Source organism: Bos taurus, chromosome 5 (assembly GCF_002263795.3).
Source record: "Bos taurus isolate L1 Dominette 01449 registration number 42190680 breed Hereford chromosome 5, ARS-UCD2.0, whole genome shotgun sequence".
Lineage (NCBI taxonomy): Eukaryota > Metazoa > Chordata > Mammalia > Artiodactyla > Bovidae > Bos > Bos taurus.
This window is the reverse complement of record NC_037332.1, coordinates 27,674,770-27,689,413: the sequence shown is the minus strand read 5'-3', so window position 1 is coordinate 27,689,413 and position 14,644 is coordinate 27,674,770. Positions and strand designations below refer to the sequence as shown.

Below are 14,644 nucleotides of genomic sequence, written 5' to 3'. Positions count from 1 at the left end.
AGATGAACTTGGGTGGGAATGATTTTCTGGCTTTCAGTAGCCTGGGGAAGGGACCCGGGTGGGGAGGCTGATTCCTGCACTAGAACATTTTGTTCACCTCTTAGCTCAATCTTTTATCGCTTGATCTTTCTGCTGTCAGAAATCTGGATATTCTTCACCTCTTCCCCATGCCTCCTCCAGGAAGCCTCCCCTGACTCTCAGATGGATTGCGCCCGTTGTCTTCCACCGCTTTTTGCATTCGCCTGCATCAAGGGGTCTGGGGGTCTACAGCCCTCCTCCCCAGTCTGGACTGGCCCAGGCTGGGACAGAAAGCCTCCCCCAGGTGGACCGCGCGGAGGGCGGAAGCGCGGTCCCGGGAGGGGCCAGCGGGCAGAGAAAGGTGGCGCGCGGCCAGCCCCGCCCCTACCTGTGTAAGCCGATCCGCTCGCGCCTAGCGGATAAAAGCGGCCCTGTTCCCCGGAGGTCAGCGAGTTCAGCCCCTTGTTTCTAGCCGCTCATTCTATCCCGACCCAGCTCAGCATGTCGCTCCACTTCGGCTCCCAGGTCTTCAGCTCGCGCTCCGCCGCCTTCCCGGGCCGCGGCACCCAGGTGCGCCTGAGCTCGGTGCGCCCCGGCGGCTTCGGCAGCAGCAGCAGTCTCTATGGCTTGGGCGCCTCTCGGCCTCGAGTGGCCGCACGCTCATCCTACGGGGCCCCCGTGGGCACCGGCATCCGCGCGGTCACCATCAATCAGAGCCTGCTGACCCCGCTGCAGGTGGACATCGACCCCTCCATCCAGCAGGTGCGCCAGGAGGAGCGCGAGCAGATCAAGACCCTCAACAACAAGTTCGCCTCCTTCATCGACAAGGTGAGCTCCCTCACTGCCAGGAGCCAGGCTCCAGGCCCCAGCAGCCGCCCCGCCGTGCCAACGTGAGCCAGGCGCTGGGAGGGCTGGTACTCTCTTTCCTCCGATATCGGGGACTGAACCCTCCCCATGAATCCTGTGGCTGTTTTGCCAACCTCAGCCTCTCTCTTCCGGCAAGCTACCCAAATCAATCTGCTTTTTCCCTCCCCGAATGTGTGCCGGGGGCTGTCCTGTGAGCTGGAGTTCTTGAGCTCAGTTTTCGAGTTCCAAACGCCTGGGGCCAGGACTTCTTTCCCTGGGCCCCTTTCTCTGAGAGGGGGCTGTGTGGAGTCGGAGATGGGGTAGGTTGAGAACCCTCCCACCTGTCTTCTCCAGTTATTATCTAGCAGTTGCTGGAAATAAAGGGCTGGAGAGAGGGAGGCTCCCAACCCTGGCTGCCCCAACTACCTGGTCTTCCAACCCTCTATTTGGTGGTGGGAAGTGAGGCTCTTCCTGCCCTTGGAGAGAGCCCACTGGGGGCACTGAGTGCCCCCTGGAAGGGCCATTTAGGAAGTGTTTTTCTCGGTTGTTCAGGTCCCAAAAGAGTGGGGGATGGAGATGGGGGCGCAGACTTGTGGGGGCTGGATCCAGGAACTAAGGGCTAGTTCCCTGGAGCAGGGCCAGGGTCTCCTCCCTGGGCATGGAGCAGGCTTTTCCTCTCCTGCCTTGTGTAACTCTCCGCTTCTCTGTTCCCCATCTCCTCCTCTCCTTCACCCTTCAGACCATACACATCCTTCAGGTTCTGGGGCAGCCTCCACAGAAAGCCCCAGGCCCAGGCTTCCTCCCCCTGCAACTTAGCTGCAGCCCCAGGGTTCTGCTGCCTGAATGGCTGGTCTTGAGGAGGCTGGCTTCCCACCACCAGTCATACTGGTGCTTCTTAGGGCTCCTTTTACACTGGCTTGATTATAGCATCCTGTCCTGAGGCCCTGTTGGACAAAGAGGGAAGAGGGGAAGGGAGGATATTGAGAGAGGAAGAGATAAGGTCCCAGCCTAAGGGAGGGGGCCCAAGTCAGGCTCAGGATGAAGATAGGAAGGAGGCAGCCCTTCTGAGTGGAGAAGGCAATGGCACCCCACTCCAGTACTCTTGCCTGGAAAATCCCGTGGATGGAGGGGCCTGGGAGGTCCTGGTAGGTCCATGGGGTAGCTAAGAGTAGGATACGACTGAGTGACTTCACTTTCACTTTTCACTTTCATGCATTGGAGAAGGAAATGGCAACCCACTCCAGGGTTCTGGCCTGGAGAATCCCAGGGACAGGGGAGCCTGGTGGGCTGCCATCTATGGGGTCGCACAGAGTCGGACACAACTGAAGTGATTTAGCAGCAGCAGCAGCCCTTCCGAGAGGGTGGTGGAGACCATCACCTGTGGTGTGATGGGGAGCAGAGGAAGGAGGAGACCCTAAAGCGTAAGCACTGGGACATGTCTGTCATCTGAGCCCTGCACACACAGGAGACAGAGAGTCCTGGAGGAGAGGCTTGTTCAGGGTGGGCTTCCTGGAGAAGAGGGCCAAGGACTAGGGGCCCAGCTTGGGGGAAGAGCCAGTGGGAATGCGATTCTGCCACGTGGCTGGAGATCCTCCCAACTGCGCTGAGTGGCACAGTCTGCCCTCCATAAGTTCCCTCCTCCTGCTCCTTCTAGGTGCGGTTTCTGGAGCAGCAGAACAAGCTGCTGGAGACCAAGTGGGCGCTGCTGCAGGAGCAGAAGTCTGCCAAGAGCAACCGCCTCCCGGGCATCTTTGAGGCCCAGATTGCTGGCCTGCGGAAGCAACTAGAGGCCCTGCAGCTGGATGGGGGTCGCCTGGAGGTGGAGCTTCGGAACATGCAGGATGTCGTGGAAGACTTCAAGAATAAGTATGGTCCCCCAGTACAACCTGTGGGGATTCGTGCCCTGGCCAATGTGCCCCTGTCAGCTCACCCCCTCATAATCCTTCTGGGGTCAGAGGTCAGGGGGTGCTGCTGCTCAGTACAATACCTTCCTCAAGGGAAGGAAGGTCTTGATTCACAGGTTCCCTGCCTCTCCTCCCCTTGCTTCTCTTTGTCTCTGGGGGCTGTTTCCAAGTCATTCTGGTCCTTTCTCCCGACTTATTTCCAAAGAACTCTCTCAACCCTTTCCTGATCCACACTGTTCCCTTTGGGAGCCTGACCAGGGCCCAGGAGACAGCAGGGCAAGAAGTGTCCTATGACAGATATGCGTCAGAACTTGTATGACCCTCAGATTATTCTAGAACAACTCCATTTTGTTCTTGTGAGGATTAGAATCCAGCAAGTTGCAGGGACTTGATTGAGGTTGCAGAGTAGATCATTGGGAGTGCTGGGTCTTACTTTGGGTCCCCTGACTCCCGAGAGGAGACATACATGGAGCCAACTTGAGGAGGAAAGAAGCAGAGAGGATGATCACTGTGAGCGGTGGGCGAGGTTGCAGAGGCTGGGGTGGGGGTGGGGATGGGGGCTTCTGGCCAGAGCAGGAACCGGAAAGGAGGCTATGAGGAGGGGTAGGGAGTGTGGAGGCTGGTTTTGAGGGCAGGCCTTTGAGGTGCCCGCTGTTCTCACTGAATAGAAACCAAAACCAGAGGCTGAGTGGGCATCCCTGCCCTGTGGGCACAGGGTGGGGGGTGGGTAATGAGTGAATTCTGTGCTCTGCCTAGGGGTGTATGACTAAGCGAGCAGGGTCACTTCCTCTGACTGGAGGTAGAACAAACAAAGGCCTCAGAAGGGAGTGTCCCTTCCCCCCTCCCCCAACTTCCCTAGGGCAACAGTCAACAGGATTAATCTCACAGCAGGTGGAACCAGACAGGTGCAGGGCAGGGGAGGCCCGGGACAGCCTGTGAGCCCCTGTTGTCCAGGCCTCCCCTGCCCTGCGTGTGTTCACACATGCTCCCCGCCAGCCAAAGCCCCAGAGCACTTTCCTGGGGCCCCAGGCTGAGCTCTGGGCCAGGCTGAAGGAGGAGCTGGAAGGGAATGTGCGGAAGGGTCCTGATGCAGCTGCCCAGGGAGCCCTCGTCTGTGTGTCCTCTGGGCCCAGTGGCACAGCAGGAATGGACAGACAGCCTTGTAGATATTTTTCTAACTATTCTAGAGGCTGGGGTAGGGGGAGTGGACTTTGGGGGTCTGGGCTCCTGGAGGGCCTCTGCCTGTCTGAGCATCCTGCTCCCCACTGAAATTGCCCCACATTGCTCCTGTTGTTCTCCAGAAGCTTGTGTGCACTGCTGAGTTTCAGTTTCCGACACCTATTTTGAATCCTCCAGTAAACACTGGGTCAAGCCCAGCTGCCCTCTTGCTCTGTGCCCGGCTTTGCTGGTGTCCTTCTACGGGCAAGGGGTTGGCTCCTTGAGAGAAAGAAAGATGGGAGGGGGGCTGTAAGAGTAGGGATGGGGGCTCCCCACATACTTGGGACCTGGTTCTTCTTCCCGAATCCACAAGGTTCCTCCTTTTCAGACCCCTTCTTCACCCTCAGCCAATGGGATTAAGCAGGTTAAGCTCAAGCGTCAGATGACCAGGCTTCAAGTCTGGGCTTTGCACTTAGCAGCTTGATGACTGCACAGAGTACTTTGCCTCTCAGCACCTCTGTTCCTCTTCCTGTGAGTCACAGCACCATTGTTAACAGGATTGTTGTGGACATTAAATTAGCGAGTGCGCAGGAAGCACATAACGGGGCAGGGCCATATGAAGCGGTCCCTAAGCATGGCTGTTCTCTGCCGTCTCACTCCCAGGATACGCAGCCTCTGTCCTTTAATTCACATACGTTCCCTGCTCCCCCACCCCCACCCCCTGCCAAGACTCAAAGTCCTAGGAATAGCCATATGGACGAGTCAGGGACACTTTGCGTCATAAGTGAAAGTGAAAGTCGCTCAGTCGTGTCTGACTCTTTGCCACCCCATGGACTATACAGTCCATGGAATTCTCCAGGCCAGAACACTGGAGTGGGTAGCCTTTCCCTTCTCCAGGGGATCTTCCCAACCCGATTGAACCCAGGTCTCCCACATTGCAGGTGGATTCTTTACCAGCTAAGCCACCAGGGAAGCCCAAGAATACGGGAATGGGTAGTCTGTCCCTTCTCCACTGGATCTTCCTGACCCAGGAATCGAACCAGGGTCTCCTGCATTGCGGAGATTCTTTACCAACTGAGCTACTGTGTCATTAAGGAGGGAGTGAAGGTGATGCACGGCAGACCTTCACACTTGGATATGAGGAGATGGAGGCAGAGTTGCACCAACACCATGCTTCTCTTCTTTGCTGCAGGTATGAAGATGAAATTAACCATCGCACAGCTGCTGAGAATGAGTTTGTGGTGTTGAAGAAGGTGAGGGGGCAGACAGGGAGGGTAGGGGACACTGTAGAAACAGAGGGGCCAGGGGACCACATGCCTCTCACCAAAGCAACCAATAGGAACCTGGGTCAGAGTCTGGCTGGGTCTATAAGAGGGAAATGATGGGCTTGGAGAAGGAAAGATCTGAAAGCCAGGCCCTTCATAAAGCTATATTGTGGGCATGTATGTGTGTGTGCATGTGTGTGGTGTGTGTGTGTGTCTGGCAAGTCAGTAGACTTGTTTCTGGGCTTGGAAAGGTTAGAATTAAGACTACAAGTTGGAGGTTAGAGAGGGCAATTTCAACCCCACAATAAATAAGTGTTCTATCAGTTAAAACATTCAGTTACAGATGAGGGTGGCACATGGCAGGCCTGAAATATTGAATGGATGGGCTGCCTTGAGGCAGAGTGAGCCTTCCCATACCTGGAGGTGTGCAAGTTGAGTTTGGAAGGCCTTAGGAATAAGGGCTTGACTTAAGACTATGATTTAAAGTACACATACTCAGTGTCCCAGGCCCATCCACAGAAATGTAACCTGCCCTGGAGTGCTGGGCCCTTGGAAATTCAGGGATGAGTGGAAGTGAGCGCTCCCCACAGGAGCTAACCCACAGCAGAGGATGGGGCCCAGACATCATCTGGACTTGTGGAGTTATCTGTGGCCTGCCTGCTTCAGTATCACCCAAGTTGCCAGTTACACATTTGGGCTGGAGATTTCTCATCTCTGGATGTGGTATCCTGGAGTCTGCATGATTTCATGCTCTCCTATTTGAAGCTGAGGCTCCTGGAGTTGTAGTGATTTGTTCAAGGTGACATAGCCTCTAGTGGGCAGAGCCGGGGGTGTGTCTAAACAAGCCTTTAGGAACTGGTGAAGCGCTAGGTTTGGGGCTTCAGAATGCTCTGGGCTGTCAGTGCTGAGAAGGCACTTCCAGTCCTGGGGATGAGTGGAAACAATGTCCATCTCAAAGCCTGGGCGGGTCCACTGGAGGGAACTTTCCGCTGTGGATGTGTCAGGCAGCATGGAGCTGCTGTATGTTTTTTGGTAGGGCAATGGGGTTTGGTCCTGGGGTTGGACAGTACTGGCTGCCAAATATTTACAGTACTGAGAACACGCTATCTATCTACCCCTTCTTGCCACCACCCCTCCCAGGATGTGGATGTTGCCTACATGAACAAGGTGGAGTTGGAGGCCAAGGTGGATACCCTGAATGATGAGATCAACTTCCTCAGGACCCTCTATGAGCAGGTGAAGACCTCAGGGGTGGGAAATATGCCATATTCTACATGTCCTAGCCAGGGGGCCATCTGGTCTACCCTCTGCCTCTGGGTCAGTCTGGGTGTGTGTTGGGGAGATGTAGGGGAGATGACCCTGCTCTTTACTTTTTCTAGATTCAGGAATCTGTGGTGGGTGAGGAGCTCAGAAAGAGCTGAGGCAGTGCAGCAGGAGGGTGAGGAAGGGGGGTTAGGGGGTGTGTCAGTCAAAATTGGCCTTCTAGAGACATGGGATGACCATTTGTAAGGAAGGGAGGTTGAGAGGGGCTGGAAGAAACCAGGAGGATGTTGAGGGATCTGGGCTGTGACAGGGTTCATGGGTGTGCTGGGTGGGCTGGCAGGGGAGCCAGGTCAGGAGAGATTGGAGTGCCTGAGGGTTTACGCCCACCACCCAGCCTCTCTCTCTGCCTACCCCTCCCATCTCCTTTCCTGCCCTGCCCTGAGCTTCCAGATCCTTTCCCTGAAGGGGGTTAAAAAGCACTTCATCCCATTAGTGTGAGGCTCTGGCCTTAGGCAGAAGATAGTATGGCTGATCATCAGGCTGGTCTGGGACATAGTTACACAAGAGGCTAGTTACACAAGTAAGTTGAGTTTGGAAGGCCTTAGGAATAAGGGCTTATTTATTCCTACTTCTTACTTCTTCAGTTCTTACTTCTTACTTCAGTTCTTACTTCTCTTACTTCTTACTTCTTCAGTCTCGTTTTTACCTGAACATCCAGCTTCCACTTGCATCTCTGAGAGAATTTCCACGTGTGTTAATTTTGGGGGCTGGATCCTTGAAGCTGATTTTGGGCCCTCCTAGTCTCATTGTGGGCCTTTATATGTCTATCACATGTTATATATGTGTGTGTGTGTGTATATACATGTATATGGAATTATTTTCCTCTTGTTATGAAATACATACTCACTGCAAAAAATCTAGAAAATTAAGTAAAGCATAAAATTGAAAACAAGCTTCCTATACCGTCTCTTATCATCTTGATAGCTACATTTTCAGGCTCTTTCTGTGTATATATATATATATACACACACACATAAAGATACAGAAATATACACATTTAATAAAGTAGAGTCATACCTTTTTTACATAACTGTATATCATGGATGTAGTTCCCTGTCCATAAATATGGCTGTATCATCAGTGTTAAAGACTGCAGAGTGTTCCATCCATACTAGGGTGGAATATGACTTTTTTTACCCACCCCCTAGTGATCCTCTTCATAATAGAGCTCAACCTGCACAGCAACTCACAGCCAGGAGCCACCGACGTTCAGCACACTCTGCTTTTCCTCTGTGATCCCACCAGACTCTTAGATTTGACAAGCTGCTGATGGGCTCCTCCAGGAGCCAGGGCTGGCGGAGCCATTTAGTAGGTGCTGGGTCTGTTGTGCCCTCTGGCTGCCTGGTGACTCGCTCCCACTCTGGCCTCTTCTCCTTTTATCTTTCCCTAGTGCAAGGGATCCCAGGATGGGCGTGGGGACAGGAATGTGTCACCCAAGCCCTGATGCCCTGTCTGGTCCCTACAGGAGCTGAAAGAGCTGCAGTCTGAGGTCTCAGACACATCCGTGGTCCTGTCCATGGACAACAACCGCTCCCTGGACTTGGACAGCATCATTGCTGAAGTCAAGGCCCAGTATGAGGAGATCGCCAACCGCAGCCGGGCGGAGGCCGAGGCCTGTTACCAGACCAAGGTGTGTGCTCACTGGAGCCATTATTTTCTCTTCCTGGCAGGGTCCTGGGTGGTGGCTTCCCTTACTCCTCACCCTGTCTCGAGCCTTTGGGGCCTGTGTCTCACTGTGCTGACAGGCACCAGGGATTAAGTCTGTGGGGGTCTCCAGTGTCCTGGGAAGAAGAGGAAGAGAAGGCCAAGCCCCTGCCCAGGGAGAGATTCCAGCCTGATGTAGGCGGCAAGGCAGAGGAAATGAACATGGAGTAATAATTATTATAGCTGAAATTTGGCGAGTAAGCACAGTGCTAGGCAACATTTCAAATGTTTTACCTGTATTGACTCATATAACCCACAGAACAGCCCGTTAGGTAGGCAATATTATCCCTTTTTCACAGGTGGGGAAACTGAGGCATGGAGAGGTTAAGTGATTTTTCTAGCTCCACACAGGTAGTGAATGGAAGAGCAGAGACCAGATTCTGGATCCAAGGGCTCCAGATTAGGTTTAATCATTATATGCACTGGGCAAGGGCAGGGCAGCTGACAGGCAGGAGCTGAGGGAATGGGCTGGGGTGGGGTGGGGGATGCTGGGGTAACTGAGGGAAGGAGCCTGAGGGTTTAAAAGTGGCATAGAGTGATGTCTCTGCAGATATAGGGGGTCATCCATGGTGCGTGTGAGAACACAGGTATGTCAGTAAGGACTTGCTGTGTGACTCTCAGGCAGTCCCTTCCACTCTCTGGGACTCATTCTCTTCATCTGTGAGATGGATGATGCTGATGAAGGGGTTAACAGGTGAGGATCTCAGACTTCTGTGGTTCTCCAGCGTTAGGACATGATGGAAACAGGAAGAGGACTGGTATCAGTGGGGACGGGTCCAGGGAGCCATCGTTGTCCTCCCTGTCCTGGCTGGGAGGAAGCTGAACCCCACCCCACCCCATTGTCCAGGAGTCTGGCCTCTGGCATCGGGCAAAGTTTGCTGGGAGTCAGACTATCCCTCCCTGGCACGATAAGCTGGGAGGCCTTGTCACTCAGAACCTGGGGCCTTCTTTGGGTGGGGAGAAGACGAGCCCCCTGTAATCATAGCCCACCCCTGCCATACCCTTCTGTGTGGTCCCTCCAGTTTGAGACCCTCCAGGCCCAGGCTGGGAAGCACGGGGACGACCTCCAGAATACCCGGAATGAGATTGCGGACATGAACCGGGCTGTCCAGAGGCTGCAGGCCGAGATCGACAGCGTCAAGAACCAGGTGGGCACCAGTGCTTGTCCTTGGGGCAGGTGAAGGGCAGCCAGCTGGGACCATGCTCAGGATGAGAAGCAGGAGGCAGGGGCATCAGTCCTGCCCCTGCTGCCCTGGGGATGAGGCTGGGGCAGCTCTAGCCTCTCAGACCCTCCAGGATGAAATGTTCTTGACCAGGTGCTGGTTTGGCCAAAGGGAGACCAGGAGTCCTAGCAGGGCACAGAGCTCATGGAGGGAGCCTCAGGCTGCTGGCCAGATGAGAACCACCATTCATTATCACATTGGTCCTGAGCCCTCTTCTTGCACCTAGCTCTGGGTGCAATGTCTACCTGGGATAGGGGCCACGGGGTCTGGGGCCAACTTGCTGTGACTCCCGAGACCCCGCCACATCCGCTGACCTCACTCCCCACCGCTCCCTCTCTGGCCGTGCTCTTGCCGCTTGCTGGAGATGATGTTTGCCAAGCATCTTCATGCTTCAGGGCCTTTGCACTCAGTGTTCCCTCCACCTGGAATGTGGTTCTCCCAGCTCTGCACATCGTGCCCCTTTCTCATCATCTTTTGTTGAGGACAAAAGACCTCTTCTCAGAGATGGCTTCCTCAGCCACCTAGCCACTCTCTTAGCAGTCTGTGGGAAGATCCCTGAAACACTTAACACTCTGGAATGTTCTGTCTTATACTGGACTGGGTAGCTATTCTCTTCTTCAGCAGATCTTCCTGACCCAGGAATCAAACCCGGGTCTCCCACATTGCAGGCAGAGTCTTTCTGTCTGAGCCACTAGGGAAGTCCATTGACTTACTAGGTAAGTCTTATTAATTAAGTGTAAGTAAATATTGTCCCCCACCTCCACTGGGATATTAAAAATGCCATAGTAGCTGGGCCCCTCTTCCATCTGGTTCACTGCTCCTCCCTTCCCAGCATAGTAGGGCACAGGTCTCAGATGACAGACTGATGGGAGGAGATCCTGTGAAGCTGGGGCGGGGGGCACTGATGAGAAAGGGTCCCCTAAGATCTGATGAAGGCATGGAAGTAGGGGAGGAGGCTAAGCTTCAGCAGGCATCTGCAGTGGGAAGGGAAAGAAGCTGATGGTTGACAGCTGGGGGATGGGATGTGAGGGTGATCTACCCAGAAATGTCCTCCTCTTGGAGCCCTGCAGGCCTGTTTACACGTGGGCGAGAATGGAGGCTTCCTCCTGGCACAGAATCGGAGCCATGAGTCACTGGTGCAGTGAGCCAGCATCCAGGCCAGGAGGGGAGGCACAGAGTAACGAATGGCAGTTTCCCGAACCCCACAGCTTCTCCTATATCCGGTTCTCCTCTCACACAGCAGGGCAGGCTCAGGCCCGGAAGCTGTGGCTCAGAGGCAGTGGAATGACCCTGCCAAGGGGGCACCAATGTGACGGGGAGGATGCTCACCGGTGGATGGGGGCAAGGATGTCAGCCAGCCTTCAGGGCAGGACTGGGAGGATCAGGCAGAGAGGCAGAGTGCATGTGCTGAGGAGAGAGGATCTGAGGGCAGAAGGTGGTTGTGAAAATGAAGGAGGAGGAGCCCTGGGCTAGGGGATGGGATGGTGGCCCTTGGAAATGAATAAGGGGCGGCTCAGGCTTCTTAGGTGGTGCAACAGTAAAGAGTCCACTTGTCAAGGTAGGAGATGCAGGTTCCATCCCTGGGTTGGGAAGATCCCCTGGAGAAGGAAATGGCAACCCACTCCAGTATTCTTGCCTGGAGAATCCCATGGACAGAGGAGCCTGGCAGGCTACAGTCCATGGGGTTGCAAAAAGTCAGACACGCCTGAGCGCGCGCGCACACACACACACACACAAAACATTATGTAGGCTCCTCTAGTGGGGGATGGGCCACAAGAGAGGGAACACTAGGCCAGGCAGGAAGTGACAGCTGTTGTTCAGGTCCCTCTGAATCACACCACCCCTACCTGCACCTGGGGGGCTGTTGACTTGGAATCTAGGGGTTCCAGGAAGCATTTCTGTGCTCCAAGTCTCCCTGTTCTGGGCCTGTTGCAAAATGGCTCCTGTTTTCAAGGTACCTGAAAGGTGCCTGGTCATCTGCCTGAAATTTGAGTACTACACTAGAATCCCATGGCCTTGGAAATCCTCCAGCTAGGGGTCGGGCATGTGAGCATTTGTAAATCATAATCGCATTTACTCATAATAGCGTTTATTAAGTGCTTACTGAATACTAGACACTGTGCCAAGGACTTGTATATTATTTCATTTCATTACTTGAGCTATTCCCATCTATATTTATATACCGTGATTACTGTTATTTTAGAAAAGAGGAGACTTTTGGCTTAGAAGGGCTGATTCATACAAGATCACATGGCTTGTAAGAGGTAGAGCCAGAACTGAAAGCTAGGCATTGGGTATCAAAGCCCATGTTTTTAAAAATTAATTACTGGCTGTGCTGGGTCTTAGTTGCTGCACGCAAGCTTTCTCTAGTTGTGACAAGCGAGGGCTACTCTCTAGTGGTGATGGACAGGCTTCTCACTGCTGTGGCTTCTCTTGCTGCAGAGCACAGGCTGTAGAGCGCACGGGTTCAGTAGCTGTGGCACACTGGCTTAGTTGCCCCTTGGTGTGTGGGATCGTCCCAGACCAGGGAGGGAGCCTGTGTCCTCTGCACTGGCAGGTGGATTCTTAACCACTGGACCACCTGGGAAGTCCCTCAAAGCCCATGTTTTAAACCCTTGGGATTCCCTGGTGCTTGGGGAAGGAGGCTGGTGCCAGTGAAGCCACAGTAAGCAAGTTGCCCAGGCGCTCACCGCAGGATGGGGATGCAGGAAGGCAGTGACTGATGAGGCCTGCGACCCCGGTTCAGAGCCCTGCTACTCCCCACAGCGCTCCAAGTTGGAAGCCGCCATTGCCGATGCTGAACAGCGTGGGGAACTGGCTGTCAAGGATGCACGGGCCAAGCAGGAGGATCTGGAGGCCGCCCTGCAGAAGGCCAAGCAGGACATGACCCGGCAGCTGCGGGAGTACCAGGAGCTCATGAACGTCAAGCTGGCCCTGGACATCGAGATCGCCACCTACCGCAAGCTGCTGGAGGGCGAGGAGAGCCGGTGAGGACGTACAAGCTGGCTCAGTGGGGCTTGCAGCTTGACACCCATCCACCTGCAAGCATTTCCTGTATCCCTCCTTTTGCAGGGCGCTGAGGATGGGAAGTGCAGGGAGGGTACAGATAATGCTTGCTTCTTTGCCCTTGATGGCTTTCTGGAGGGAAGACCTTGTGGTATAAGCTCAGTGGGAAAGTTGATAACAGCATTTTTGTGTGTTAACAAGGTCATCTTATTTGATTCTCAGAACACATCAGGTAAGCAAGACAGGTATTATTGACTTCCGAGTGTACAGAGGGGAAACTGGTTAGTTTTATTAACTGAGGGACAGAGCCAGTATGCAATTGAGCTCTGCTGAGTCCTGGTCCAGCCATCTTCCTTGGCAACAGTCTGCTTCTCACTACATAATTGAGGGCTAAGTCATGGGGTGTTGACTGAGCATGGTGAGGAGGTAAATTTCCCCTGTCCCCAGAGATATTTGCATGCTTACCTGCAGCCTGCGATGAAGCTGGGCTGGGTTAGTCTTACAGGAAATTCTTCACAAAAGACTCAAAACCTATGTCCGTAAAGTTGGGGTCTTCATTCATACCTTGATGGCTTGATTGACTCATTTTGTCAACAGATAAGGGGCCTGGAAGATTCCTAGTGTCTGCCTCTCTTGCCCCTGCCCTTTGCTCTATCCCCTTCCAGGACTTGGGGCTGCTGAGGTCAGCTGGGCTTCCTTCACTTGCTCCACTAAATTGAGGCCTTCTCTTCTCCCTGCAGTGTAAATTCATCCTCACGGCCAAGGGCTTGGTGACAATGGGGCTATGAGTCACAGAACAAACATACCTGTCTGGGATAGATGTTTAATTTCCAGTACAAGACCTGTTTCAGCTCCCCAGGCTGCTTAAAGCCACCGCTGCCTCCTCCTTCCCCTCGCAGTTCCCACTGTAGCTGAATTCACTCAGTCAACACTTAACACTTCATTAACCATTTCAACCCATATTAAGTAAATAGCATGTGCCAGACCTCATGCTGGTGACTGGAGATGCAGGAATCAATAAGCCACAGCCTTCTTTGAGGATTTTATGATCTGGTTAAGGGAGGCAGCCATCTACATAAACAATAAGAGCAGCTACCATTTATAGAATCTTGTGTGCCCAGGGCTTTAGGTAAGTTATGAGTTTAACCCTCACAAACAACCTTGTGAGGTTGGGACAGGTTAAGACTGCATTTACAAGTGAGGAAATGGAGGCTCTGAGACATTCCCAAGATTGTTGTAGCCAGAAATGAAAGGCTGCAGGAAGGCTGGATGTGTGGGGACACAGGAATGAACATGAGTCCTGCTTGCGGCCTGGATGGAGGGGTGCAGGAGTGCCTCCTCTAGTGCTGAGGATAGAGCAGCCCTCACAGGTCTCTCCTCTGCCCCCAGGTTGACCGGAGATGGAGTGGGAGCCGTGAACATCTGTAAGTCCTTGGCTGCGGCCCATCACCTGTGCTGTCCAGACTAGGCTGGGTCTATTAGATGGCACATTGGCCTGAAGACCTGGCCTCATGGAGGCCCGGCACCTCCTTCCCTTAAACAGCTTTCAGCAGGTGCCTGGAGATTCCATCCAGACAGGCTCAACAGCCCAGCAAAGCCATGCATGAGGGCAGGGTGGGGCTGGGGCAGTGTGGAGCAGCCCTCACCTCTGTCTGAGGCTACTTCTGGGTTGGCTCCTGGCTGTTGGTGGGGGAAGGGTGGTGAGTAGAGGGAGGGAAACAGGCAGCTATGGCAGGAGGCTGGGGGCGCAGGTAGTGGGCCTCACACTGATGGAGACCTCTTCTCTTCTCTCTCAGCTGTGGTCAGTTCCACGGGTGGCTCTGGTAGCCTGCTGACCTTTGGGGGGACCATGGGCAACAACGCCCTGAGATTCTCCAGCGGTGGAGGGCCTGGGACCCTCAAGGCCTACTCCATGAGGACCACATCCGCCACAAGCAGGAGCCCCCGCAAATGAGCCCTGGGTGTGGGGAGATACATACCCCCTCCTCCCATAGTCACAAGGAGACCCCCAACCCTGGTCCCACCCTCATCCCAAGAACTGCAAGACAGTTTGAAAAAAGATATCAGAATAGCTTCCAATAAAGCAGCTGCTTTCTGAGGCCTGGATGAGCCCCTGCCTGGCACCTGGTATCCTGGCTTCATTAGGCCCGGAGGGGAAGGTGAGGCAAGGGAGGGGCTCTAGAGAGCACTGGGAGAG

The 14,644-nt window shown here is 54.1% G+C and overlaps 1 protein-coding gene across 1 annotated transcript; it reads left to right on the top strand.

The window, feature by feature from the left end:
- Positions 1-489: 489 nt before the first annotated feature.
- On the top strand, positions 490-14,556 carry KRT7 (keratin 7). Its single transcript, NM_001046411.1, has 9 exons — positions 490-846; positions 2,519-2,730; positions 5,119-5,179; positions 6,332-6,427; positions 7,980-8,144; positions 9,241-9,366; positions 12,208-12,428; positions 13,837-13,871; positions 14,244-14,556. Exons 1-9 carry the CDS (start codon positions 520-522, stop codon positions 14,399-14,401), a joined length of 1,401 nt encoding a protein of 466 aa, NP_001039876.1. The 5' UTR covers positions 490-519; the 3' UTR covers positions 14,402-14,556.
- Positions 14,557-14,644: the final 88 nt, after the last annotated feature.

Excerpts from the sequence above, each read along its gene's own strand:
- KRT7 (NM_001046411.1), top strand. The coding sequence starts at position 520 with ATGTCGCTCCACTTCGGCTCCCAGGTCTTCAGCTCGCGCTCCGCCGCC. Across the intron at positions 847-2,518 it reads TCGCCTCCTTCATCGACAAG|GTGCGGTTTCTGGAGCAGCA; the intron begins GTGAGCTCCCTC and ends TGCTCCTTCTAG. Across the intron at positions 2,731-5,118 it reads GTGGAAGACTTCAAGAATAA|GTATGAAGATGAAATTAACC; the intron begins GTATGGTCCCCC and ends TCTTTGCTGCAG.